Below are 24,631 nucleotides of genomic sequence, written 5' to 3' on the forward strand. Positions count from 1 at the left end.
TTAATCTTGTGATCACTGGGCTCGGCTTGAACAATTTATTTGTTTATTTTTTGTTATTTTGATTTGATTAACTTGCCTTAATTTATTTTATTCCTTTTGTGATGATTATTGACTTGCTTGCCTTGGTGGCGTGATCTGTGTGGTGGCATGCCATTACCATACAACGAGGGTATAGTATATTGGAAATAGAACTTTACTATGAAATAAGAACTGATAAAGGAAATGATCGGGCTACTACGTTTATACGGGAAATGACGATGTCCCCTCAGAAGCCATATGAATTAAGAATTGGCCATTGACAATTTTCAGTAAAATACAACCAAACATGGTTACAACCGTAGCAATACAAAACTGATGCAAGTCATCATAATCAACTAACTTCAAAATCAATATCGAGCACTGAATGGAGCCTTTTGTAGCTTGTCCAACAAACGAGAAAGCAAAAACACCTAAGACTCAAAGAAAGAACTATTTAATGGGGACTTCCTCACAACAACAAACAGCCCCTTGTATGTTGGCACTTGCTCAAAAATGATGCCTACAAAAATATTACCATTACGTGCTTGCGACAGCGATGTGCAAGCTCACAGACCTAATATACGAAGATGATATGTGAGTAACACCATTACAATAAGTGCGCAGAACATCAGCATCTTCAAACATAAAAAATGTTCTTTGATCAAGATAGCTTAGTTTAACTAGTCTTGTTTTGCAGGGCTGGTGTAGTCAGATTCTGTCAGTCCAGATGAGGCACTAGATGACATTTCACTGCTAGCATTCCCTTCATTCGTAAAGTTTTTTGATGCTAGTGGAGGGTTCCGATGAGGATCATTAGCTGCAGCATTTGCCCCTTCGTCTGCTAGTCTTTTAATCATGTTCATGATAGTTGGAACAAGCTTGCTGGACAAAGAAATAAGCCCGGGAAGCTGTAGACATAGTAGCACACAGTTATAAGCCCACTTCTAAAAAACCTTTTTACAGTAACATATTGTGGTTATTCGTATTTTATGACCAAAGTTCTTTCTCAAATAATTTACTAAAATAAGGGCCAGCAGCTAATCTTACTTAGATTCCATATTTGTTTGCTGAGTAAGTGGTAGAGAACAATAAACATTATTTTCTGAAAAGAAGAGCTTTCAAGGAACGAAATTTGCACGATAAACTAGTGGAAAATTTTCACCTAAAACAAGTCTGCACAGTAGTATGACAGATGATATAAATATACTAATATGTTTGCTAGGAAGCTGCTCTTTGCCATAACTGATTTTCGTTCCCAAACTTCAGTTATTTATCAAAACTGGTATCCGCAGTTTTCATAAGAAACTGACATGCTCATACTCAAACTATAATTTCCTTTCTATTAAGCAATTCCACTTTTATTTGAAAGTGCGGTCAGTTTTAAGGCCAATTTTCATGAAACCAAATAGATTGGGAAGGGGCGAGGGAAGGAAAGCAATCAACAATTAAAACAAAATTTGATACTCACAGCACCATTGCGGAATTCACCCGCGACATCTAGCTGCACCCATAGGGCTTTAACGAGTAAAAAGCCAACAAAGATGACACCCAGATACAAAGGATTTCTGCCATGAAGGTATGAGAATGTGTGAGAATAGCGGTAATGCATAAAATTTAATGGTAGAACACCATCATCATCATCTATCCTCAGTATAGGGAAAGTATGTACCTTAAAAGTGTCATAAATTCATTGAATCCCAGGACAATCAAGGCAACAATTGCCCAAGGAGGTGGTAACCAGTTGTTATTACGCTTGTTAGCTTCCTGAAAAGTAGAACAACATGTGCAATGGAGACAACTATCAAAATTTTGAGAAAAGTTAACCACTGAAGAGCGATTGATAAGGATATTCAAACATGTGCAAAATGTATTCATCTCAACCGTGATATACTAAAACTTTGAATCTATGCCAATTAACAGTAATCATTTATGCAGGGCAATAGCAACATTGCATGCACCGACTCAATTACAAAGCATGAGTTAAGAGGCCATCTTTATTGATGTCTCTTTCCACCTCTTTAACCCCTTAGAACCATTTTCTATAAACAATACGAAAAAATGTTGAGCCTTGTAATCCAAAATAAACAAAATCTAGCAAGGCATCAGACCAATATAGTCATAATGGTGCTATAAATCTAAACCAAACCAGAAAGAGAATTTAACCATAAATAACACATTATAGGAAACAAAAAGATTACAGTTTATGGTTTCCATTTATTTTCAAAATATCATAGCATACAGAAAAAAGGAAAAATATATATAGTTCACGCATTAACAGGTGAAATATCATACCTGTGCAGAAATAGCCTGAGAAACACTGTACTCAGTCTCTGCCTTGAATTGCCTCCACAAAGATTTGCATTGGACAGGTGTGATCAATGTTTTTGAGGAGGAAACCTGCACATAAGTTGAAAAAAAAAATCACAAAAGCTACTTGGTGCTTACATGCAAACTAAGGGCTACTGGTAGTACCACACTAAGCACATGAGAGAAAGCATTGGCAGAGCCAACTAAGGCTGTCAGCTGACCCCGGGCCATTAATTCTACAAGAGTTCCAATGCTATATTTTGATACCCCCCCAAAAAAAGAGTTATATATGTCATATTTTGGAATATGAGCTCAAATTATGCCAAATGTCATTACTTAATCTTTATCTTTTATTGTCCCACCCATGCCATGATTGTTTCATATGATGGGACATTCATACATGTTCGACATTTTCATATTGAAGATGCCACCAATGCCAAATTATGGTAAGCAATTTACTGCACCATAGTTGGCATAATAAATAGCACACCAGTGGAGAATCAAGAAAAAGGTTAAATTTTGACACACCAGAGTAGATGCAAAGGTTGACCCCACATGAAAAAACTCCTAGTTCAGCAAGAGAGGGAGGGAGGGAGGGATACAGACAGTTTATGGCCTAGCTTATATATAACCCAACTTCCAAACCAAGTTCAGATTGGATTATACAGACAGAGAGTCTTCTCTATCAAATAAACATACTCAAGTATGTGTGTGTGTCTCTGTCTGCGATTTCCCAGAAAAACACAGGTCAGCATGGCCTTGTGGACAAAATCTATAGCTTTGAAGCTAGAAAACCGCAAAGTAACAGCTTTTAAAGGTTGAAACACCTATTGTAACAATACTTGCAAATTAAAAATTTAAAAGCAAGAAATAAACAAAAGAAAAGGCACCTCTTGCCAAGTGCTTGAAGCCAGTGGGTCAGCTGTTGTGATACTCCTATCTTTAGCAGCAACATTTGTGGAATCCACCAAGGCAAGGGATAAAGTATTCTCAATATTATCAGCATCACCATCATCCAAACGGATTGCAGCCATAACAGAGAGCAATTTTAAGGACTGAAAGAATAGCAATATAATTAACAAAGCTTCAGGGAAAATTCAAACTAGTTCTAATAGATGATATAATATAAATCATGCCATACTGAAGAACGGGCAGTTTTGGTGATTGCTCTAATATCTTCATTCCCAGTCCAAACACGTGGCATTGAATCAGAATCATGGCTAAATAATGTTGTAAACCTGCAGGCAATTTAAATCATCAGAATCATGGCTAAATAAAGTTGCAAACCCATGAAAAATAAATCTCAATTGCATAAGATAAAATCTGAAACAATTTAACCAGTGCAAGTATTTCCTACCTGTCCTTCATACGGATCAAAACCCTTCCAGCCTCTTCCTTTGTTTTAGCTTCTACCACACCTCTTGCATATGCCTCCATACTTGAAAGTAATTTGCCCTTGGATTGTTCATCCATATCAAAACCCGAAAGTGCACTAGAGAGCCCAGAGACGGCTGATTCTGTCTCACGCCGGAAAAGTTTTCTTATTGCAGGCCAGGTTTCACTATTAGCTCCATCTAGAAGGGCTTCCACCGGTCCTGATAAGGCCTCCTTCAATTTTGCCTACAAAAATAGTTACAATATCAGCCAGGTTCCTGAGACAATTTAGTCAACAATATACATATAGGGACTGAAAACCATTGAGAAAAAGTTCGCCAAACTATAGATGCCACTACAAACCTGTCAACTCCTTAAAAATTAGCATATCAAAATAGTTTAGTTTCCGCTTCATCCCACTTCCCTTTTAGTTTCTTCTTCCAGTCAAATTCTTGCTCGAGTTTAAAATTACCAGTCACCCCAATCATTTCACAAGAGGCAATGAATAAAACATATATTATACCTCATAAAGTGCAGTAAGTTCGGCTAGCTTGGCAGCACGAACTGAAGCAATATGGGCTTCTATATCGCGTTTAAGTTTATCCCTTACTTTAGATGTGTCCCAGTTTGCTTGTGTGATAACAGCGTCTGCAAAAGTATTGTGTTAATATTACATTGTACTTTCAAATGCAAGTAAAAGGCGAAATCAGTGACCTGTTATTTCCAAGTCTCACCACACATTAACTCATGCAGGAATCAAAATATCACTCAACTTTTGAGATTTGTTTTAAGTAGTGTACATTAACCCACACTAAATTGTCTTGAGACTTTTGTATTATTAGCTTCATATATTTAAAGGATTCTCTTATATTGTAATTAATTTTTTGTATTTGTGAGTTTTCAATTTAGTAGGCTAAAGGAAAGATATAACATACCTGCACATCCTTCATCAAATAGAGCCATAAATGACTCAGAGCAATTGCAAGCAGCCACTGAAAATGCCTCCCCACCATTCAAGGCCTTATCAAATGCTTCCTTGAACTTATCCAGAGAACCAGATCTTATATGTCCCAGCAAAGCTTGGAACGCAGGTTGGACAAGCTAACAATACAGTGAAAAGAATCAATAACAGAAGAAAAAAATATAAATCAAATTGATGAAATTCGAAACTCATTCTATAAAAAATAGGTTAATTTTATGCAAAATTAGTTTAAATTTGATGCACTGGGAAGGCCTCAAAAGGCCTCCTGTAAACAGTGAATGTCCCCCAATCAATTTGACATGCATTGCATATTCAAGGAGGAACCAGAAACAAAATTTTATCTCCAGTTTCTATAGGCAAAAAATACTGAAAATGCAGCACCACAAAGTCTCAATTCAACTGCTATATTTCACTCATCTATGGCACAAGGAAAGAAGGGGAGTGGGAACATAACTGTCACAAGAATAATATTGAGATTACTTACTTGCAGCAATTTTTCTTCAAGCTGCTTGCGCTTCCCAGTTCTGACACCTTCATCAAAATATGTAGCCTCTGCATCATACCTAAAATAGAAAAAGTAAACAAATTAATCAACTAAAACAAATAATTATTCAGCCATACAAGTCCAAAGGTGTACTTACTACTTAGAGACAGCAGACACCTTAAACCTTAAAGTTGCTCAGTAGAATTGAAGTGATGGCAATTTTATGTGCACTTTTCTAAAAAGATGAGAAGTTAACCAAAATTCTAAACATAAACTGACATATAAGATTGTGTTGTATAGACTACATGACGGAAAGCAGGAAACTATGACCACTTTGTTTCCCTTTTCTCTCTTTCTCTTATTTCACTGAGATTGTTTCTCTTTTCTGTTACTCCATTTGTGTATTCTTCCATCTTTGTCAAGGACTCAACCTTGTGGATACATACCCAAAAAAATTAAGAAAATAACATGGACGACACTTGATCAGTCACCATTCCAAAAAATTATTGAAAAGAAACAATGCTAAACTATTCGTGTATACCAAAAAAGCAACTAGTAAACTTAGATCTTCCAGTTGACTTGAAATTAGGCTGACGTAAGAGTCTTGCACATCATAAATACACTAATCCAGAACCTAGAGGCAAGTTGGAAATATAAGACCTAATACCATCATAGTGAATTTTAGATGTCTTCACCTAAAGTGCATGCCACTCAATTAAGAGGATCTTCACAAGTCAGTTACAGAACTTCTCTCTCATTAGATCAAGTCATATCTTACAGCTTTGACGTTGATAAATCAGATGAAGATACTTACTCTGATAGACAAGTATCAAGGATTGAACTGAGCTTCTTCCCGAAGCCAGAGATAGGACCAGATTGAACAGCCTCTTCCAATTGACTCCACTCCTGTGATAATTTAGGAGTTCAAGGGCCACCAAAGTTACAACATTGAAAAGATTTTAAGACGCTACATGAAAAACAGGTACCTCATTTCCTGAAAAATCAGCATACTTCTCATTGGCAATCTCTTCACAACGTACAGTAGCCACCATGACCTACAATGGATGAATAAAAGATAGCTTATTCAAAACAATATGCACATAATACGTGAATGGTGTAAGTGAATTTACATTCACAGTTTTACCTTGTGAGCAGGAAGATCAAGATCTTTGTTTTCTTTGATGACTTTCCATATCTGTTGTGCACTGAAAGAAAACCCTGAAGCAGGAACTACTCCCCGTCGGTCACCAGCAAGACCTCCGGGTGCAATAGAATGAAAGAATCTCTGCCTCAAGCTAGCAACCTTTATTTACAGACATTAATTACCAAAAACAGAAACAAAAATGTTAGATAGCTTCCTCTAGCTAAAAGCTAAGTTTCTTTGTATTCCAAACTAAAAACCGAAATTTAGATAAAAAATACTGCACAGAATACAAGTGCATTGTAAAATAAAAATAGAAATGAGATAATCCGTTTCTTTAAGGAAAATGGAAACAACAAAAGAGAGGGGGGAAGCATAGATACCTGCTCTTTAAATTGTTCTTCCTTTTCTTCATAACTTGAAAGAGCAACAACCTCAACCTAGCCATGCAGTCATCAAAACTCATTGTCAACCCACATAATTCTTAAATAGGTTATCCCACAAAAACGAGTACATGTCTAAGGTTATCTGTCAAAAATAAAATAAAAACGTTGATATCTTACATTGAAAAATTCACTTAATGGAGTTTCCTTGTGGGCTTCAGGCTTAGGAACAGAGTCCCATATCTGCAGAAGGAGAGATGCGGTTGAAAATCAACATCAATTGAAGTCAAAATATAGCAAATAAAGTACCAAATCACTTACCTTCTGAATGTCTTCTCTAAGCACTGGTTCTAAATTTTCCAACGGCGTCTACAAACAAAAAAAGGATAATTGTACTATAAAAAACTGGAAAAACCTTCTACCAAAAAAAACTAAACAATGTAACATACTCAAAAATGAATAATAAATGTAAACAAAATTGTTTCCATCTCAAGCTATGACATAGGAACACCAGAAGGAAAGTACGAACCCTTGTCTTATCACGGATTACAAACATCAGAGTTGTTTTACGTGGACTAAACAATCGCATCATCACCTGTTATCAAATTCAGGTATAAAGTTCAAGGCATCGATCTTATGAAATTCATACTAACTTTTTAAAGAAGAAAGCTAGGTAGAAAAATACTTGGAACACAGTCTTTAGAAGAGGCTTATTTGCAGCTTGCTCACGGCCAATATCATGACACCACCTACATAAAAATTTCTAAAGCGAGTTACTAACAAAGACTGACAAATACAAAACCTAAACAATAATTAATACAAAATAAGTAGACAATAAGTAATACAATATCAATATATTTTAAAATTTTAAAAAAATAATATAATTGGGGAAAAAAAACTCACATGTTTATGAGCACAATATCTGAAACAGCAAGAGCAAAGAGGGCACTCTGCTTCTCGAATGCTGTATCATCCTATGAACAAAAAGCCAAATAATAAACAAAAAGCAATTGTATCCTTTCTTCTATACACCTGTTTAAACCCTAAGATCGGATTTTACAGTTATATAGTTCAAATCCAAATATATGAAATTATTTAACCAAATTCAATTTAAAAAGACTGCAACCTTGAACAGAATCTTCACAGAATCACGCATTCTAGTAAAATGTGAATAAAGACTAAGAACATATGAGAATCCACTTTCTGCGCTCTTATAGAGTCCTTAATACATAAGATTTTCAGAATCATTTTAGTGGAAACCCATTACTCAACTATTCAAAATCTATTTCTCAGTATGGAAAAAATTAAACCTTGTCAGGAAAGTCACATGACACTAATTGCACAAATGAATGAATGATGGGGGCAAGGGGTTATAGCACGCCACTCTATATTGAAAACATTGTAGCAAGAGAAAAAAAATCAATAATCCCGATTTGAAGACAATGATTCTTTTCTCTTTTGGAGTCGGAAATCAAGATTACCCGGTAGAAAACCATGCATGCAATGTATGCACAAATATAGTTTTATTATATAATTTGAACAGAGAACTGTTAAAGACAATAAAATTCAAGCACGACCAAAATTTGATGAAACTAAAAGCAGGGTGTTGAAAGCACCTCTCCTCGTTCTCTTCCATCTGTACCCTCTAAATCCATGACAAGAGTACAAGGCTCAATACCGGCACATTTTGCCAACCAAATACCTTTCGTTGTTTGAGACCTGGAAAAAAACATGCCTATCATATTATTGATCGCTAAAATAGAAAATTAACTAATTTCATATTGAGCATTATGACAACTTGCCTTCCTCTGAAAGCGTCCATCTCCCTAAAATTGGTAGCAAATAGATGATTTAACAGTGTGCTCTTTCCTGGCCAAATCATTATTGAAAAAACAATTGAAATTAAGTGAAACCTTCACATATTATGTGTCGTGTCGTGACTAAAATAAACCAATAATTATGAAGAGAAAACCAATATGAAACCCATTTATGCAAGATGCATTCAAAATGCAGCATATAACAATAGGATGAGAAAGCAAAAAACATATTCCCGAGAACAAATATATAATATCCATGCCCTTAATTACCAAAGAATATTATGAACTCTTCTCCATCAGATTAAGCTTCAAACATGTAGCATTCTAATGTTCAATATGAAATACATTTCATCATCATTTATAAACCCTCAACCAAAGTCGCCCGTGGAAAATAAAACACTGTTATGCTTAGGGAGATAAGAATGCGTACCACTACTTTGTGGGCCCATAATGGAGACAATGGCGTAGGAAAGTCCGCATTCGCCCAATTTAACTTCCTTGATTAAACGGTCAATTCCAGTGGCATTGAATGCACCATCCCCATCAATAAGCTGAGTAGAGCAGCACTCCTCACTGTTCGCTGGATGAGAATATGCTCATGTGTTAAATAGGAAACAAAAGCCTTGGATTCCAAAGATACAAAATGTTCTAGGAATACTGATCAAAAAAATCAATCTAGTGATGAACACACTGTGTTTGTTGATTCAAATATCATACAAAGCAGTGGTACAAAGCCAAAATCCAGAAAGACTAAGATTATACAATCATAAAAAATAACTATCATTTCCTCATTAACCTAAAAAAAGCAACCGATCATATAAGTATCTGCATGGTTTTTGTTTGTATCACAACAACAACATAATATTTTTTAGTTCTTAAATTTAGAAAGGTAAATATTTTAGACTGATCTACAAGTGTGCAAATTAATCTTAACTCGTTATGAAAATGCTGAAGGAAAGGCTAAACCAATTAAATATGTGTTTCGGGTTTTCATATCTCACCTCAACCAAGCCAAAAAAATCATATTACCCCCAGAAGACAACCGATTTACATTTCCGGCGTCTCAAGCTAAGACTCAAGGAACAATAAAGATAAGATTTGTTTTCTTTTCTTATACTTTCTCACTAACCAAACAAATACAAGAAAGGTTGTTACAATCTATTGTTTCCTCCTATAAATCACCAGACTCCGAATTGAAAGCGAGGAGCTTAATCAAACAGTTCGAAGCCCCAAAATTTTCAGCAAACTGAGGCAAATCAATCACATCAGAGTCAATTAAAATCAGATTACATAAACAGTTACCCAAAACTGAAACCCATGCAGATAATGCTAAATACCCATTACCACTCTCGGCATCACAATCAATAAACGCCTGAAATTCATGGCGATCAGGAGCGTAACGCAGCAAATTAATGTTAACGGAAAATTCCAAAAATTAATAAATAAACGTCTCGTTATAATTATCATTAGGGTTATATAAATCAGATTGATCAGAGGAATGAGAAGGTACCCATTTTCGGGCGAGATTGTCTTCGAAGAGCTTGTGATGATGGGGCTTCGAAATGCGTGAGACAGAGAGAGAGAGAGAGAGAGATCGGTTAGGAGCAGAGAAAAAGAGAGAGAGAGAGAGACCGATCTCAGAGGAGAGATTGATTTTCTTTTGTTGTTCTTAAAAAGTGGGCGTGACTGTCTTTTTTGTTCCTCCAATTACTTTTTGGTAATTTTGTGCTTACATCATTTTCTTTTAATAGGTAAAAATAGTTTTTGCTTTTTACAAATTTCACCCTGTCCATTTTTTTCCAACCCACTATGATATTTTTACAAACACTACTTTCTTAAAAAGAAGTTTTCTACAAATTGGGTAAGGTTTGGTCAAGGCAATCTCCCCGACCCTTTACACACTCTAGTTTGAATCGCATTCTTATAAAATAGATTAATCTAAAATAATTTAAACTATCACTTGTATTATATATGCATATTGTAATTTATCTCTTCTAACCAAAAAAAAAAAAGCATCTTGTAAAATAAAAACAAACTACTTGATGCGTTTTGTTTTTGTGTTCTTGCTAATCATTATTATTAATTTTAAAAAGTATTAAGATTGTATATTATCTCTTTTTTTGTAAGGGTTGGTTAATAATCTTCCCTCCCAATTCTTTTTTTTTTTTTATAAATAAATTGTTGTTATCGGTAATTCAAAAAACTCATTGTGTACTTCTCAGTCATATAAATATAAGAAGAAAAATATTTGCACTTTCTTGTTATTAAACGCGATATTTTAATTATTGATAATGAAAGTAGGACGTGGGCTTAAAGAATTATGCAAATTTCTCTATACATAAGGGAGAAGTCGTCTAATTAATCACTAGCCTACTCTTACCTCGCCAAAAGTGATTAGAGATAACCTCAATTTCCTGATAAAGTACCACTTATTGTGTAAAATTGCACTTGAAAGAGGGTAAAAAATGCCAATATAACCGGTTAACAAATGGTTACGCAATATAAACTCTCTAAAAATTGGTACTGAGTCATATCTGCTTCCATCTAAAGCTTAAGTCTTGAGACAATATATACCTTCTTTTTTTTATTGGACGAAGAGACAATATATGCTTGAAGGTTAACTGTTCCAATAATCCACGATGCGTGCTGACTTGGCAAAATCCCATTGGAAATGACAGAGTCATCGAAGAAAGTTACATCCATCGTTAGCTCGGAATGATCAGCCGATCCTCCAGGTGAAATGAGAGATTTGAAAAGCGGACCCCACATTCTTCCACCGACTCTGCGGGACCCACGTGCCGCCCACTCTCCTTTTCCACCAAAAAAAAAAAAAGGATGGACGGTTGTATGGCTATGAACTTTGCAGCGCCGTGGGGACACGCCCAGCTCGCAGCCGTCCGTAGTGCTGCTTTCGGTCTCCAACTAAGCGTGGACCCCACCGTGATCTTATTGACATTGAATATGTTTCCCCCGGGTTCATGACTGGTTATTAAGAATAAAATTTGTTAAATTAATCATAAGATTAATATTGAATAGGAAATTAAAAACACTGGCACTGAAAAAAGAGAAGAAAAAAGAGAATGGCAGTCACATGTTCTCTATCTATTATTAAACTGACATTCCTGTGTGTAATAATACGTTAACAAGATGAGGTTATATAAAGATGGGAAGAATAATAAAAACATTCTTTTTATATAAAAAAAAAGACAGAAACGTTCTCTTAACATTGCTTGAGGCATAAATCAAATCAAATGGTATTTGATATGCAAAATGTTTCATTTAATTATGGGCAATTACTGTTATCTATATCAATAAATTCAAGCACAATTTCACCTCTATACAACTCTCTATCCAGCATTCCGTCAAATATATTCTCTATGGACGCTAAATTTGAATTCCTAACTTTAATTCAGAATTTTAACTCCTTTGATCTCCACCACCACCTTGTTTTGCGTTTGGTCGGTTGTTGGTTGGGCCTTTGGCCTTTTTAATTTTGATGGGCTCGCCTTTTGTGAATGGAGGATATAGGCAATTTTCTCTTTTTGGAATTTACCAAAAACGAGATATGCCTAAATTTCTCTAATAGAATCTTATTAAGCTTACTTTATGTAAGTAAGCCTTATTACATTCTTCAAGTTCAACGAAACTTGCTTTCAGACCAACAACAACAACAAAAAACCCATCCCCCACTCATCCCGCATCAACTAGACAAGATTGACACCCCTTGGCCCCTCGACCCGACCTTCTTGACTCGACCCATTCCTTAGAATTGATCATATTTTAAAGATTATCTATGAAAGAAAGATAAACAAATTGGACATTGTTTAGTAATTTATTATCCGCAATCTTGTTTAAATTTTATCTAATGAAATGTGTTTTTTCTGTTTATTCACATGTTAGACTAGACCACCAGACAACTTAATTGATTTTTTTCCAAAAATAATATTTGAAAGATGACTTAAAATATAGACGGTTCCGATCGTTAAAAGACAACTTCCATATGATAATTTCATATTTGCATTGTCATAGTTTCTGCATGATGTTGTTGATAAGAGTTTTCACCAAGTTTTGAGACAATAACAAATTAAACAGCCAAAATAAAAAGAATGGGACAACAAGAAGTAGCTATCGATCCAACTGCAAAAGGCCAATGCTCCTTTTGACTCGTCGGACCCAGAGCTCGTCCTCTTCCCAGACAAATGTACTACTTGACCAAGTGGGGATTGTCGACGACCAAATAATGAAAGATTAGTATTTAGTAGGGCAATCCAAGGCCCAACAATCAAACGACACAATATCAACTGTCGTTCGTTTGAAACGGGACGCAAGTATAAAATCGGCAGCGGGAAGGGGGGGCATTCATTATAGTTACAGGTGGCAGCTGACAGGGGCCCCCCACCTACTCCTTTCCATGTAATCAACTCGCTCGCTCACTCACCTGAACACTGTTGTATATACGGCTCTGCGAGTGTGAGTTTGACCTATATATACATTTATATATATAATTGGCGGGAAAAGAAGAGTTTCGGCGAGAGAGAGATGAAGGAAATGAGAGGGAAAGGTGCGGAGGAGACGGTGAACGAGAGATACACACAGTGGAAGTCGCTGGTGCCAGTGCTCTACGACTGGCTCGCCAACCACAACCTCGTTTGGCCTTCTCTCTCTTGCAGGTCAGTACTCTCCCTCTAGGGTTTCCTTCTTCTTCTTTAATTGAAAACGTTCGTATTTTGATATAGTTTATCTCTTGATTTAGCACAATGTCGATGGTCCCTGCATATCTAGTGTTTCTTCAAGCATTAATTAGTTCCGTTTTTGGTTTATTTACTGTTTGGGTTTGGGGATAATGTGCGTGAAGTTAAAGAAAAGTAAATTGTTGGGGAAAATGTGCTGTCTTGTTGATCTGGGTGTAATGTATGCTTGTTGTAATGGTTGTGCTTATTTTGAGCTTTTGATGTTGTGGAATCTGTGTGCCGTCGCAAAAGGAGGTACATTGAAGCTGCTTGGTTTGATGTATTGGTGTTTCATTTGTGATTGTTCACCTTTAACTTTAAGTGAATAAAAGTTTGATTCATTTTAGCTTTTGTATTTGTAGATGGGGTCCGCAACTAGAGCAAGCCACTTACAAGAACCGTCAGCGCCTGTATCTTTCTGAACAGGTACGATGATTTTCTCTTGTAGCATCTGAATCTTCATTTTGTCAGTTGCTGATATAGGAGGCTTCCAAAAAAAAAAGTTGCTGTAATTGTTTTTAATGGAAAAGCAACTAATTCAGTCAAGATTGCTCATTAAGATAATCGTATGCTTATAATCATGTGCCACTAGCGTTGCAATGTTAAGTTTGAACATTACTTATTGGTCGTGTGTCAGATATTTGTGATGTAATGTGGAATGATTTTTTCAGCTGTCAATGCTATGCATCCCTATGTGAAAATTAGTGTTCCATAATCATATAATATTATATTATATCTACATATCATTTCTTTGGCATCATGGGCATTTGCATTTACTTGCCTGCACATGTAGTGTTGATATTATGTGAATATATATCTTGTTTCTTTTAGTCTCTTTATCTTTGTACCATATTTTTTTTTTGGTAATAATCTTTGTACCATATTTTGCTTACCTTTGTATTTTTGTTCAGACTGATGGCAGTGTTCCAAATACACTTGTCATTGCAAACTGTGAAGTTGTCAAACCTAGGGTTGCAGCTGCAGAGCATATATCACAGGTTGCGTCATGATGAAAATCAATATGCATCTTTCTGTTCACTGATGCCTTTCATTTTCTTGCCTTAAACTGATATCCCTTAAATTGTTAACTCATTTATTGACAAATTACGGTATCTTTTGCTTGATCTTTACAGTTCAATGAAGAAGCGCGCTCTCCTTTTGTAAAAAAGTATAAAACTATTATACATCCTGGTGAGGTATACCATAATTTAAAAATGACTCTGCTTAGAGTCTTTTCTGCTCAATGAGTTCTTAAGGAGGTTGCTTGATGTAATTGCTGATACCTTTTGAGGATAATTTCTATTATTGGAAATGGAAAGTGGATTATATTGTAAAGATGAAAAGCATTCAACTATATATGAACACTTGCTGATTGAAATAGTCAACATGCCAAGGAGATAATTTCTTCCAAATAACGATCAGTGAATTATAGGAGTCTCTGTTATAGTGGTTAAGCCTGTGCATTTGATTCATTGGTGGCATACATTTAAATTGATGTTTCTTTCTATGAGTTATTGATCTTTACTTTATTCTTTGAGATTTGCATGTATAAGTCTTTTCGCATGCGGGAAAACTAATGCCTAGACCAAATTGGTTATGCGTTGTGAATAACTACTATTAAATTCAGGACCAAGCTAATGGAAATTAATACCCCTAAGATGCTTTAAAGATATGTAGTTAATGTACTTGAAAATCACGACCCACAGAATAATGAAAAGATTCTATAGGTCATTTTCCATTACGGATGCTGACCGAAATGCCCATTACACTTTTGTATGCAAATTTTAATGCTATTTGAAAAGGAATGAAACCAACTATAGTTGGAAACTCATCCATCCACTATTGCACTTATTACCTTCTCTGTGTTGGAAATCGTTCGGTTTGATCAACTGTCTGCAAAACCACTGAACCATAACCCCAAAAATTCCCCACCCTCCTCCAAATCCAAATTGTTGTAAACCCATCTTCAAGATATTTTCTTCTAATTCCATTGCAATAAAAAGCTTGGATTTTGTCAGCAATTTATGATTATGTTTTGCAGGTGAACAGAATAAGGGAACTCCCACAGAATAGTAAGATAGTGGCCACACACACTGACAGTCCTGATGTAAGCATTTAGTTTCATGTTTTATTCTTTCGGACGAGTATTCGAGGGTTTTTCAGTTACAGTTGTTAATTTTATTCAATTTTTTTTTGTATTCTAAAGTTTATATAGACTGGTTGATCACGAGGTGGATAAAGTTCTTGAACTTGTAACAGGTTCTCATTTGGGATATTGAGGCTCAACCTAATCGACATGCTGTCCTGGGAGCTTCAAATTCTCGTCCAGATCTGGTCTGCCCTGTTTAGAGAAAACTAATTTTTCCCCTCGCAGCGTTTTACTTTGATTGATTCAGTTGGTATTTGTTGCATGGTGCATAATTATCTGTTTATGTTTCAATATCTCCAAATGGTGTACCTTTAGATCTGCACCAACTATGGGCTTCTTAAATCTTTGGATGGTTATATTATAGCTTATAATAATTATTAATACCGTCATCATAGTCATAATCACCATATACTTAAATGATAATTCATCCATTTCATTAGCTTCGTTATATGTTCTCTCCTTTTCGGGATAGGTGCTTACTAAATTTTATGACATTCTCTTGCAGCTATTGACCGGTCATCAAGATAATGCCGAATTCGCTCTTTCTATGTGCCACTCTGAACCCTTTGTGCTCTCTGGAGGTTGGAAGTTTCTATTTTAGTGTTGTATGTTTCATTGCTTTGTTTATTTAAACTGAACTGATAAGGTAGGAAACAATGTGTAAAGGGCTATTAATTGAAGCCTAATATCAATTGGACTGCATTGGTAATATAATTAATTTAGTTTGCCTTTATTGTGAATACAATTCGCTTCTTTTACCTTTTGTGTTTGTGTAAACTTCAATGCATCCATGCAAATGAATTACACACTGCATGAGCCATGTTCCTACTTTCCTTGTATCTTCTGAATGGGGAGATCTTTGCGCAGGGAAGGATAAATCAGTGATTTTGTGGAGTATTCATGATCATATCTCAACTTTAGCATCAGATCCAGGGTCCGCGAGGTCTCCAGGATCTGGAGGTGCCAATGCTAAACATGCCTCTAAGACTGGTGGGAGTAATGACAAACCCACAGATAGCCCTTCTATTGAGCCACGGGGTATCTATCAAGGGCATGGGGATACTGTTGAGGATGTGCAATTCTGCCCAACTAGGTATGTGCTGATCAATCATCAAATGCATTTCATGATTCTCGACTTGTTTTGTTGGCACTGCCACACCTTGTTTCCACCCATGCACTGGCATCTATAACTTTTTCTTTTTGGGTGAGGAAGTTTCTCAATGAAGATATAGTAGTTTAAGCTGATGGTACTGATTCACTTTTCGAATGATTTCTTCTGTTTGTTATTTATGTGTTGCAGTGCACAAGAGTTCTGTAGTGTAGGCGATGATTCTTGCCTCATACTGTGGGATACACGAGCTGGCTCTAGTCCAGTTGTCAAGGTTCTATTCTCTCTCTCTCTCTCTCTCTCTCTCTCTCTCTCTCTCTCTCTCTCTCTACATGTGTGCAAGTATAGTTCTAGAGGTAATTTTTATTTAATGTTGATTTGCATTTCTTATATTCGTATTCTTTTACTTATCTGAGCAGGTTGAGAAAGCTCATGATGCTGATCTTCATTGTGTTGATTGGAATCCGAATGACGTCAATCTCATTCTTACAGGGTATCTGCATCTTTCATGATTTACAAGATTAACTTTGCTGTCCACCCGTGCAAAATAAGAACTTTGCTGTCCTGATCACGATCTTTATATTGCTGTTTTGAAATTTTAGTTTCTGCACCTATGCAAAAATAAAAAATAAAATTGTCACACAGAAATCATGCTCTTCGGTTGCACTTATCTCAGTTTGCTTTTGCCTTTTAGGTCTGCTGATAATACTGTTCGCATGTTTGATCGCCGGAACCTCACTTCCGGGCAAGTTGGATCACCCATTCATACATTTGAGGGTCATAATGCAGCTGTCCTCTGTGTACAGGTGCCAGGAAAATGTTCTAGCTTCTTCATTAACTTTGTTTCTGCTTATTGCTTTTTATTATATTCCTCGAGAATTACATTTATTTTATTTTTGTTTGTTTGTGTTTCATTTTGTTGCTGTTCTAGTGGTCTCCTGACAAGTCATCTGTCTTTGGGAGTTCTGCTGAGGATGGTGTATTAAACATCTGGGATCATGAAAAGGTGTGAAGCTATACACTTTACTACCCAAAAAGTTGTGATTTATTATTTCCTTCCTACCTGTGCCAATAAATTGAGAGAGAAAAAAAACTTTATTGCCGCCTTTCAGATTGGTAAGAAGCAAGACTCTGTTGGATCAAAGCCGTCAAATGCTCCTCCAGGATTGTTCTTCCGACATGCTGGTCATAGGTATGTATGATTTATATTCATGGTCTTAGGAGATTGGCAGTGTTACAATGGAGATAACAAGTGCATGCATGCAATTTAGTGTGTGGAGATCTATCTGCTTGATGATGTTGACAGCTAACTCCTCACTATGCATGTACAATTGTTTACCTGGTTGTGTATTACCAATTTGTCACTGTATTGGGAACTTATTGAATGGGGGGTTTCATGCAAACCATTATGGGAAAACTTTATCGTATGTTACAATTGGCCTGATCAGCTACTATTTATATTAGGAAAATAAATTATTTGGATAATTATGTACTCATAGTAATATTGGGGAAGCAACTGCAACCTTGTATTGTTACCTTTACAATACTTTCATTTACTATATTGAGCTTGGTTTATGCATGGTAGGGACAAGATTGTTGATTTTCATTGGAATGCATCTGATCCGTGGACAATAGTTAGTGTCTCTGATGATTGTGGAAGTACCGGAGGTGGTGGTACACTCCAGGTAACAATTTTTTTTTTTAGAAACGTACAGGGTATCTGTAAGCAGACATCTCTCTCTCTCTCTCTCTCTCTCTCTCTCTCTCTCATGTTTTCCTGCTAAGTTCTGTACAAGTGCATAATATTTGTTTAGTGTTTGATGAACAGTTATTGTTTATGTTGCAGATATGGCGGATGATTGATTTGATTTACAGGCCTGAGGAAGAAGTCCTCGCAGAGCTGGATACGTTCAAATCGCACCTAATGACATGCCAGGCGTGATGTCTCCTGCACATTTCCAGAAAACGTTGGATAAACTCAACCCTCTTCTTTAATCTTTCGAACCAGTCCGCAAAGGCAATGACCCCTTCTCCCCTAGTCCGTAGTCCATCTTAAGAGACAAAAAAGAAAAGTACAACTTTTCGTTCATCTGGTGTAGTAACATTTCTTTTCAGTAGGCGGTGTAGTAGGAACTTTAGTTGGCCTATCTCGGAAAATCTGACTATGATTATTACGTACAAGTACACCCCGTATGAATTTTTATTAACCCCAAAAGACTTGAAACTTGAAACTTGGAGGCCTGTAAAAAGGGTCTTGAACTTGATGCTTAGCGGCCTCTTTCAGATCATGGATTGGATTTTAACTGGATTGCATCTGAGTTTGTGTTATTGATTTGAGCCTAGGATATGATGAGCTTCAAGTTATGGGCTTGAGTTGAATCCATATACAAAATTTAGATAGAGATAGAAAAAGGCAAATATCAATGTTATAAGATTCAGTATTAAACTGTTCTAAAGTTAATCAATGATGGGTTAGTTTTCTATGAGGTGCGATGCGAGGTGCCCACCCATCTAGTTGCTTAATAGAGAGGGTTTGTACTTATTAAAGGAGAAAATATATTAGTAATATATTTACTTAGAAAATCATGCATAATTTAAGTAAACTTTTATTTAGGTGACCTATCTTTGTATGTACTGTTTGATTTGATCCCGTTTTAATCTATATAATCAACAACCGTGCATCTGTCTTTCAAACGTAATAAAATGGTTTAAATATTGCATTAATTTTATTATTACTATTTTTAGTACAAACGATAGTCTAAATTGTAAGGAGGGGATTTCTTACACACACAACCAAGATGCCATGGATGTTTGACCATTTTTCACTTGGCTAGACCCGTTGGCACATGGCGTTAATTTTTGTCAACTAAATGTGCACCTTTTTTCCCAGCCAAAAAAGGATAATTTCTACAATCGAATCACATTTTGTATGGCTTTAATTCTACTCTAGTTTATGTAGTTTGTCTAAGTTCAATTTTGTGGATGCCTCCCACACGTTATATCAGTAAAATTGATGAAATGTTCAGTTTAATTTGAGCTATGTAGATGTGGTTAAAAAATTCTAAGATTATTTTTATATAACCGATTTTGAAGGAGGTAATCAAATACATGACATTTTTTCTTTTGTCAAAATTAGGAAGGGAAGGGGGTTTGTTCACACATACTACCAAAGTACTATGAGGGTTCGAACATGAGACCATTGGTATGTAGCCCTTTTCACAAAGCTAAACTCCGGTTGCTGGAACATATGACATTAAATACGTAAATCTTAGTTATAACTACCCATTTTATAAATCTTAGTATGAATTACAAAGGAATTGGTATAAAATTATATTATTATGTTTTGGTGAATTATATTGTGTTATTATAGGTGGGAAAAGTAATTTGGCTTATAAGTCATAACCATATCATAATAATATTCTTTGTATTTTTTAATAAAAAATACCTCATATAATAACGTCCCTTTGACAATAAAAATAAAAATAGAAATAAAAAGTCCCTTAATACAATTCTACTTGATCAATCAATGAAGAACTGGAGATAGCTTTTGCGTTTTATCCCTGCGAAAACCTCTGTAAACACCTCTCTCTCTCTCTCTCTCTCTGAAATCGAATCGAAGTAGAAGAAGGAGAACAAAAAGATGGGTAGGAGGATCTCCTCCCGTACAACAAGGACGACCCTTGTCTTCTGTGTGCTCCTCCTCATCTCCTCAGCCCACTGCTTCTACCTCCCAGGCGTTGCTCCTCGCGATTTCCACACTGTATGCTCTCTTCGAATCTCATTTTGTCTTTTCTCCCTTAAAATTCGTTGACCCTTCTGTTGGTTCTTCCTATAATTACTTTCCACGTCTTCCTTAGTCTGTGCGTTGGCGCTGCATCGTTGTGGGTTTGTCTTTGTTTCCACTTAACCAGTGTTGGATCTGGGGTTCTGGGCTTGATATATTTTCGTTTTTTCGTAGATCTATGCCAATGGTTTCTGGGGTCTGTGTTTTGGATTGGATTTTTGAGCTTGTGGTTTAATAAAGCTGCTGCTTCTATTTCAAACAAATTTTTTTTGAGTATGCGGTATACAGTGGTTTTAATAATTCGGCTTCAGTATACTTGCGGGTAAAAAGAGTTTAAGAATCTGTTTTGTTGCAGGGTTACACCATTTTTATGTTTCGTATGATGAAACGTAACAAAAGCGATCGAGTTTTTAGAGTATCAAAAGTAAAATATGGTTGGAAATAATAATGTCATATCACCATGAAACAAAATTTAGATAATCAAGAAGCAACAAAAGCATTGAATGCTGCCAAAGTGAGGAACCGGCTATTTTACTGATATAACGAAACATTTCTGTGTCTTTTATATTTGTGATTGAATTATTGTACTTTTTAAAACATAATGGGATTGTAGAAGTGTAATGATTGTAGCCTGGACTTCAAATTGAATAGATTTTTACTGTGGCACTCAATTATTCATTTCCGTTTATTGTTTTCCATATTTATTATCAAAGTACCAATATTTGTTCTGTGGTTCTCTTCTTTCTGACAGGGAGATGACCTTTCTATCAAAGTGAACAAACTTTCATCTACAAAGACACAACTCCCATATGATTACTACTTCTTAAAATATTGTACCCCCAAACAGATTGAAAACAGTGCAGAAAATCTGGGGGAGGTTCTCCGCGGTGACCGCATTGAGAATTCTGTATACTCTGTGAGCATTTATAACCCTTTTGCCACTTTGGCAACCCAAGTAGTCGAGAAGTGTTTGAACAACGTTGTCAATCCCATTTATTATACTTCATTTTTAAAACCTGTATTTATAAATTCTTTTCCCAGTTCAAAATGAGGGAGGAGCAATCCTGTGTAGTAGCTTGTCGAGTAAAGCTTGATGCTGAATCTGCAAAAAATTTCAAGGAAAAAATTGATGATAAATATCGAGCACAAATGTAAGTAAATATGTTATGCCAGTATTACTATTTTCCGAGTTTGTAATTTCAAGTTGTCTCTTCATTTTTCATCTTTTACTTTTTATGTCTAATTTTCATTCCTATATGATTTGTCTGCTTTATCCCTAGTTTAATATAAAGGAGATGATCAGTTTACCTTGCTTGTTGGTCTAATTGAGACCTCTGAATTGGCTGCAGGATTTTGGATAACCTTCCAGTTGCTGTTCTTAGACAAAGGCGGGATGGAAGTCCCTCAACAACTTATGAACATGGATTCGGTGTTGGATTCAAAGGAAATTATGCTGGGGTATGGCTCAGAAAGCAATTTCTAATGTTGAAGTAAGACTTGTTTACATTAGCTTATACTTTTATTTGTTTCACAGAGTAAAGAGGAAAGATATTTCATCAACAACCACTTGAGCTTCCGAGTTATGTACCACAAAGATCCTGAGACAGATTCTGCTCGAATTGTTGGGTTTGAGGTTACTCCAAACAGGTGCTATACCTTTTTCCTTCTGCCTCCTTTTCTGGCTAGTTTGTTTCATTTCAGTTTTGCCTTATGTCAGTCAACCTTCATTCAGTAAAGGTTTTGTATGGTTGGATGGTAGAAAAACTGTAATTCAGTTTAAATAAAAGAAAAGAAGCTGGATACATTTTGTGTACATTTCTCTAGTGATGCATGTTCAGTTGACCTCTTTAAACTCTGAAGTTAGAAATGATGTTGGAAGTAAAAGAATAGAAACTTTGGTAATCTATTCTTGGTTTCTAGAGGGTCCTTCCCTTACAGAAAGCTAGGCTTTCCACGGAGATGCTTCTAAGTTGACTTTTATAGTCAGCTGCATAGTAAAAGAAGGGTTTAACTGGTAAAGAGTTCTCTCTGCTGACAGACACTTGGTACTTTTCTGTTCCTTTATGCTGTATGTCCATCTTAAAGTTATAGCATGTAATGGATTTTTTTCTTTTTCTTGGCCAAGTGATGACTTCTTTACTTTATAACCCTTTCGTTTCAAATTGATATTTAAAGCGTACTGCTTTGCGTACAAGACTTACTAGTAAGAAACTAGCAATTCATGGAAAATGATCACTTTCTGCTCATTAAGAATTGAATAGCTTTATTATGATTCCCTTGTTTACTCACATACCTCTTGTCAACAGTATCAATCACGAATATAAGGAGTGGAATGATAAGAATACTCAGTTGGCAACATGCAATAAAGACACGAAAAATCTACCACCGGGAAGCGCTGTTCCACAAGAAGTTGACAAAGATAAGGAGATTGTATTTACATATGATGTCTCTTTTAAGGTACATAATTTCTTGAACTCTAGACTACTATTTCTTCCCTTTTACAATCTTATGAACTTTTGCCTCCCTCCCCCCCAGGAAAGTGATATCAAATGGGCATCTCGTTGGGACACATACCTCCTCATGAATGATGATCAGATCCACTGGTTCTCAATTATAAATTCTCTTATGATTGTCCTCTTCTTATCTGGTATGGTGGCTATGATCATGATGAGAACTCTATACAGAGATATCGCCAACTATAATCAATTGGACACCCAAGAGGAGGCTCAAGAAGAAACTGGATGGAAGCTTGTTAATGGAGATGTTTTTAGGGCACCAATCAATTCCAATTTACTTTGCGTTTACGTTGGGACGGGGGTTCAGATCTTTGGAATGACACTCGTAACCATGATATTTGCATTGCTGGGCTTCTTGTCTCCTTCCAACCGAGGAGGTCTCATGACCGCCATGGTTCTCTTGTGGGTTTTCATGGGCTTATTTGCTGGTTACTCCTCTGCACGATTGTACAAAATGTTCAAGGGTACAGAGTGGAAGAGGAATACCTTAAAGACTGCCTTTATGTTTCCAGGAATTCTTTTTGCCGTCTTCTTTGTGCTGAATGCCCTAATTTGGGGGGAGAAGTCTTCTGGGGCTGTGCCCTTTGGGACAATGTTTGCTCTCGTTTGCTTATGGTTCGGAATATCAGTGCCCTTGGTCTTTGTGGGTAGTTATTTGGGGTTCAAGAAACCACCTGTTGAAGACCCTGTGAAGACTAACAAAATTCCTCGGCAGGTGCCGGAGCAGGCGTGGTATATGAAACCAGTGTTCTCTATACTTATTGGAGGCATTCTTCCATTTGGAGCTGTTTTCATTGAGCTGTTCTTTATCTTGACATCAATTTGGCTGAACCAGTTCTATTATATCTTCGGCTTCCTTTTTATTGTGTTTGTTATCCTTTTGATCACTTGTGCGGAGATAACAATGGTGCTATGCTACTTCCAGTTATGCAGTGAAGACTACCACTGGTGGTGGAGATCATACCTGACCGCTGGCTCGTCTGCCCTTTACCTTCTCCTTTACTCTGCCTTCTACTTCTTTACCAAGTTGGAGATCACAAAGCTAGTTTCGGGCATCCTTTACTTTGGGTACATGCTAATTGTTTCATATGCTTTCTTTGTCCTGACCGGAACCATTGGTTTCTACGCATGCTTCTGGTTTGTTCGGAAGATCTACTCCTCTGTGAAGATTGACTGATCCAGAGATGCATGTGAAAGGTTGAGGCCAAGATGAAAAATCAGACCTACATTAGAGAGCAGAAGGTGTTTGAGTTTTTCATTGGCTTTCAGAAGATGAGTATAAAAGGAGACTTTCTGAATCTCACCGAAACCTTCTATTTTGTTTATTGTAGAATAGAGGTTGACCTGTTTTTTTGTTTACAATGTTGTGAAACTGTACTTGGTAGTTTAAGCTTTGTTGCTTCTATATATCGTCACCCTACATATTAACGATTCTGTATTGTCTTAGTTGTTCCAATTGAAGCTCTTAAAATCTATCAGTACTCTCATCGTCAGTGACATCAAATATTGCAACTCTACAGTCTTGCACTATAATTCTTCTTGTACCAAAGGCAGTAAATATCATTACGTATCTTTTGAAAATTACAGTTTTGGGTAGTAGGGTAACAGTTTTCTGGAATTGCTTGAATAAATGGTCATTTTATTTGCATCCTTATTTTCTGTTCACCACTCTGTAAATCTCATAAAATCAATTTTATCTTTATTTATTTGATTTTTGTATCTGAATCTTTTCCCTTTTCTTCCACCCTTCCCTTCTGCATGCATGGCCATCCTTCGATGCTTGCTCGGAGATCGGGGTCGACTCAATATCGAGACCAACCAGTCCATCTGTAAGAACA

General features: G+C 36.2%; 3 protein-coding genes across 3 annotated transcripts; 2 read left to right on the forward strand and 1 right to left on the reverse strand.

Annotated features, from left to right (window-relative positions):
• Positions 1 to 277: 277 nt before the first annotated feature.
• Positions 278 to 10,183, reverse strand: LOC110767816 (protein ROOT HAIR DEFECTIVE 3). The gene is made up of 23 exons (XM_088250331.1): positions 10,017 to 10,183; positions 8,937 to 9,086; positions 8,492 to 8,558; positions 8,306 to 8,408; positions 7,593 to 7,663; positions 7,375 to 7,438; positions 7,219 to 7,284; positions 7,011 to 7,058; positions 6,870 to 6,932; positions 6,690 to 6,746; positions 6,310 to 6,468; positions 6,152 to 6,220; positions 5,980 to 6,071; positions 5,166 to 5,244; positions 4,635 to 4,800; positions 4,223 to 4,347; positions 3,683 to 3,945; positions 3,467 to 3,563; positions 3,216 to 3,380; positions 2,311 to 2,415; positions 1,688 to 1,782; positions 1,487 to 1,583; positions 278 to 926 (listed from the first exon to the last, which is right to left on the reverse strand). Exons 1-23 carry the CDS (start codon positions 10,018 to 10,020, stop codon positions 699 to 701), a joined length of 2,433 nt encoding a protein of 810 aa, XP_088106457.1. The 5' UTR covers positions 10,021 to 10,183; the 3' UTR covers positions 278 to 698.
• A 2,706-nt stretch (positions 10,184 to 12,889) lies between these two features.
• On the forward strand, positions 12,890 to 18,821 carry LOC110767820 (WD-40 repeat-containing protein MSI4). The gene is made up of 15 exons (XM_021971477.2): positions 12,890 to 13,176; positions 13,599 to 13,662; positions 14,148 to 14,234; positions 14,370 to 14,432; positions 15,278 to 15,343; positions 15,496 to 15,570; positions 15,891 to 15,966; positions 16,253 to 16,478; positions 16,686 to 16,767; positions 16,913 to 16,986; positions 17,188 to 17,299; positions 17,425 to 17,499; positions 17,606 to 17,685; positions 18,079 to 18,178; positions 18,340 to 18,821. Exons 1-15 carry the CDS (start codon positions 13,046 to 13,048, stop codon positions 18,433 to 18,435), a joined length of 1,407 nt encoding a protein of 468 aa, XP_021827169.1. The 5' UTR covers positions 12,890 to 13,045; the 3' UTR covers positions 18,436 to 18,821.
• Positions 18,822 to 19,995: 1,174 nt separating this feature from the next.
• LOC110767811 (transmembrane 9 superfamily member 7) lies at positions 19,996 to 24,227 on the forward strand. The gene is made up of 7 exons (XM_021971463.2): positions 19,996 to 20,253; positions 21,029 to 21,193; positions 21,319 to 21,428; positions 21,627 to 21,735; positions 21,812 to 21,924; positions 22,584 to 22,734; positions 22,813 to 24,227. The coding sequence occupies exons 1-7, from the start codon at positions 20,134 to 20,136 to the stop codon at positions 23,968 to 23,970; spliced, it is 1,926 nt and encodes a 641-aa protein (XP_021827155.1). The 5' UTR covers positions 19,996 to 20,133; the 3' UTR covers positions 23,971 to 24,227.
• Positions 24,228 to 24,631: the final 404 nt, after the last annotated feature.

The sequence above is a fragment of the Prunus avium genome, chromosome 3 (genome assembly GCF_965620075.1).
Source record: "Prunus avium chromosome 3, drPruAviu1.hap1.1, whole genome shotgun sequence".
Lineage (NCBI taxonomy): Eukaryota > Viridiplantae > Streptophyta > Magnoliopsida > Rosales > Rosaceae > Prunus > Prunus avium.

What these genes read in the sequence shown, in the direction of transcription:
- LOC110767820 (XM_021971477.2), top strand. Translation starts at nt 13,046, where the DNA reads ATGAAGGAAATGAGAGGGAAAGGTGCGGAGGAGACGGTGAACGAGAGA. An exon ending in CAAATTCTCGTCCAGATCTG is followed by an intron (nt 15,571 to 15,890) that starts GTCTGCCCTGTT and finishes ATTCTCTTGCAG; the next exon opens with CTATTGACCGGTCATCAAGA. An exon ending in ACCCTTTGTGCTCTCTGGAG is followed by an intron (nt 15,967 to 16,252) that starts GTTGGAAGTTTC and finishes ATCTTTGCGCAG; the next exon opens with GGAAGGATAAATCAGTGATT.
- LOC110767816 (XM_088250331.1), bottom strand. An exon ending in ATGGACGCTTTCAGAGGAAG is followed by an intron (nt 8,409 to 8,491) that starts GCAAGTTGTCAT and finishes GTTTTTTTCCAG; the next exon opens with GTCTCAAACAACGAAAGGTA. An exon ending in TTGATCCGTATGAAGGACAG is followed by an intron (nt 3,564 to 3,682) that starts GTAGGAAATACT and finishes AATTGCCTGCAG; the next exon opens with GTTTACAACATTATTTAGCC.
- LOC110767811 (XM_021971463.2), top strand. Translation starts at nt 20,134, where the DNA reads ATGGGTAGGAGGATCTCCTCCCGTACAACAAGGACGACCCTTGTCTTC. An exon ending in TTGAGAATTCTGTATACTCT is followed by an intron (nt 21,194 to 21,318) that starts GTGAGCATTTAT and finishes TTCTTTTCCCAG; the next exon opens with TTCAAAATGAGGGAGGAGCA. An exon ending in TTTGAGGTTACTCCAAACAG is followed by an intron (nt 21,925 to 22,583) that starts GTGCTATACCTT and finishes TCTTGTCAACAG; the next exon opens with TATCAATCACGAATATAAGG.